Source organism: Sinocyclocheilus grahami, unplaced genomic scaffold (genome assembly GCF_001515645.1).
Source record: "Sinocyclocheilus grahami isolate Dianchi unplaced genomic scaffold, SAMN03320097.WGS_v1.1 scaffold788.1, whole genome shotgun sequence".
Lineage (NCBI taxonomy): Eukaryota > Metazoa > Chordata > Actinopteri > Cypriniformes > Cyprinidae > Sinocyclocheilus > Sinocyclocheilus grahami.
The window spans coordinates 458884-460651 of NW_015505967.1; the positions used below are offsets into that span (position 1 = coordinate 458884).

The 1768-nt window shown below is 28.2% G+C and overlaps 1 protein-coding gene across 1 annotated transcript in view; it reads right to left on the reverse strand.

Annotated features, from left to right (window-relative positions):
- Positions 1-242: 242 nt before the first annotated feature.
- LOC107561701 (drebrin-like) overlaps positions 243-1768 on the reverse strand; it is a 23228-nt gene continuing 21702 nt past the window's right edge. The window contains exons 13-14 of the mRNA XM_016246179.1: positions 412-413; positions 243-295 (exon numbers count right to left, since the gene is read on the reverse strand). Of these exons, the coding sequence (XP_016101665.1) occupies positions 243-295; positions 412-413 (55 nt within the window). The remainder of the gene's footprint in view (positions 296-411; positions 414-1768) is intronic.

Sequence of the window (1768 nt, forward strand, 5' to 3'; positions counted from 1 at the left end):
TCTGCATAGAAAAAAAAAAAGATCGAAATAAATAATAAACACACTAACGCACACATACGTACACGAACCGAGAGCGCTCATACCCACTGGCATCTTTAACAATAACCCGAGTCCTTTTCTTCTGTGGCTAATGTTGTTTTTGTTGTTGTTTTTTTTATCTAAAACATTTTGATGCAAGACTTCTGTAACTGTTGTAAAATAAGTTTTCATAGAGGTGTCGCCTCTTTTCCCCTCAGTCGCTCCTAATCATCATCTTCCATCACGGGGTCTGTATCCCAGCACGTAATGTCGATTTCTGCAGCAGACAATAAGACAAACACGTTATATTAGGATCTTTTCTGAGGCAACGAAGTGATGTAACGAGAAGTAAGTGCTTGGTTTTCTTGTTTATTCATACACCTGAGGACATACCTCTGCAAGAAAGGAAAATCTCAAATCATTCAATTTTTAAATTATTTATCCATATGTCATTTTGAATTTTTGGTGAATATTTTGGTGAATGTCTCACCCACTTGTTTCTGAGGCTGTCAAGTAGTGTTATTTTAGTATCACTGACATACTATACTAGTTTTCGATAATTATTTGAATTAGTTTGAATTATGTTTTCCGTTTTTTTTTTGTCATTTGTATTAGTTGTTTTTAGTTTTTTGTCTATATAGTTTTTATTTCAGTTTTACTTTAGTACATCACATTAAACTAACTATATATATATATTTTTGTTCTTGGAAACAAGCATAAATTTTATATATTATTTCAGTTAATTTTCTTTCAATTAATAAAAACTTTTTTTTCCCCTTTTGTGTTCCACAGAGGATTGAAAGACATACAAACTGCATGAAGGTGAACTATCTAAATTTTGCTTTTGTTGCTTTTCGTTTATGTCCGTCATATAGCAATGCTAGTTCTAGCAATGCAAATTTTTCATATTAATCTGAATCATTTTTATTATGTTCCTTTTCATTATTTAATTTCACTAGTTTTATTTATTTCATTTTATTGCATTTTTAGTTTATGTATTTCCAGTTAATAATTTTAGTGCTTAAACTTATTTCAGTTAGGCAAAATGTAATATTTAGATTTTATTTCAGCTTTATTTATGTTAACGAAATCTGTTTTAAATAATTTGAGATTTTATGATAATATCCCTGATATCTAATGTACTGTTCTCCAAAAATTGAAGCTATAAACTCAGGGGCCGTTCACACAGCACACATTCTAGAGTTAACAACAGGTAAATGCAACAGAAAACAGAAGATGTGTTTATAAGCATAATAACTCCCATACAATGTAGCTAATATATACAGTAAACATGAATTTTGTTTGTTTTTTTAAAGGGCATTGATCTGATTTTCGTTTTCATTTACTTATCCCTGATGTACTAAAATAGAAATACAAATGAAGAAAAACTATATAGACAAAAACATACAAAATTTAAATGAAAAACACAACTAAATTACTAAAACAAACTAAAATTAAAACAAAAACAGAAAATATAAAAATAAAAACTAATTCGAAATATTAATAAAAACTATAAAACTATGATATCTCTAACATTTATCCACTAAAATAGTCTAAACTTATAATTTACCTCCTCATTAATAAACATAATTATCAACAGAATGCAAATGTAAACTAAAAGTTATTAGCTACTTAAAAAATGAAAAAGCCTATTCATTATGTCTCACCCCAACTTCATGGTTTTGAATGAAGTGCATCAAAACAGGGGAAAAATGCTTGAATTAGTTCTTCTTTTATGTCTATATAGTTT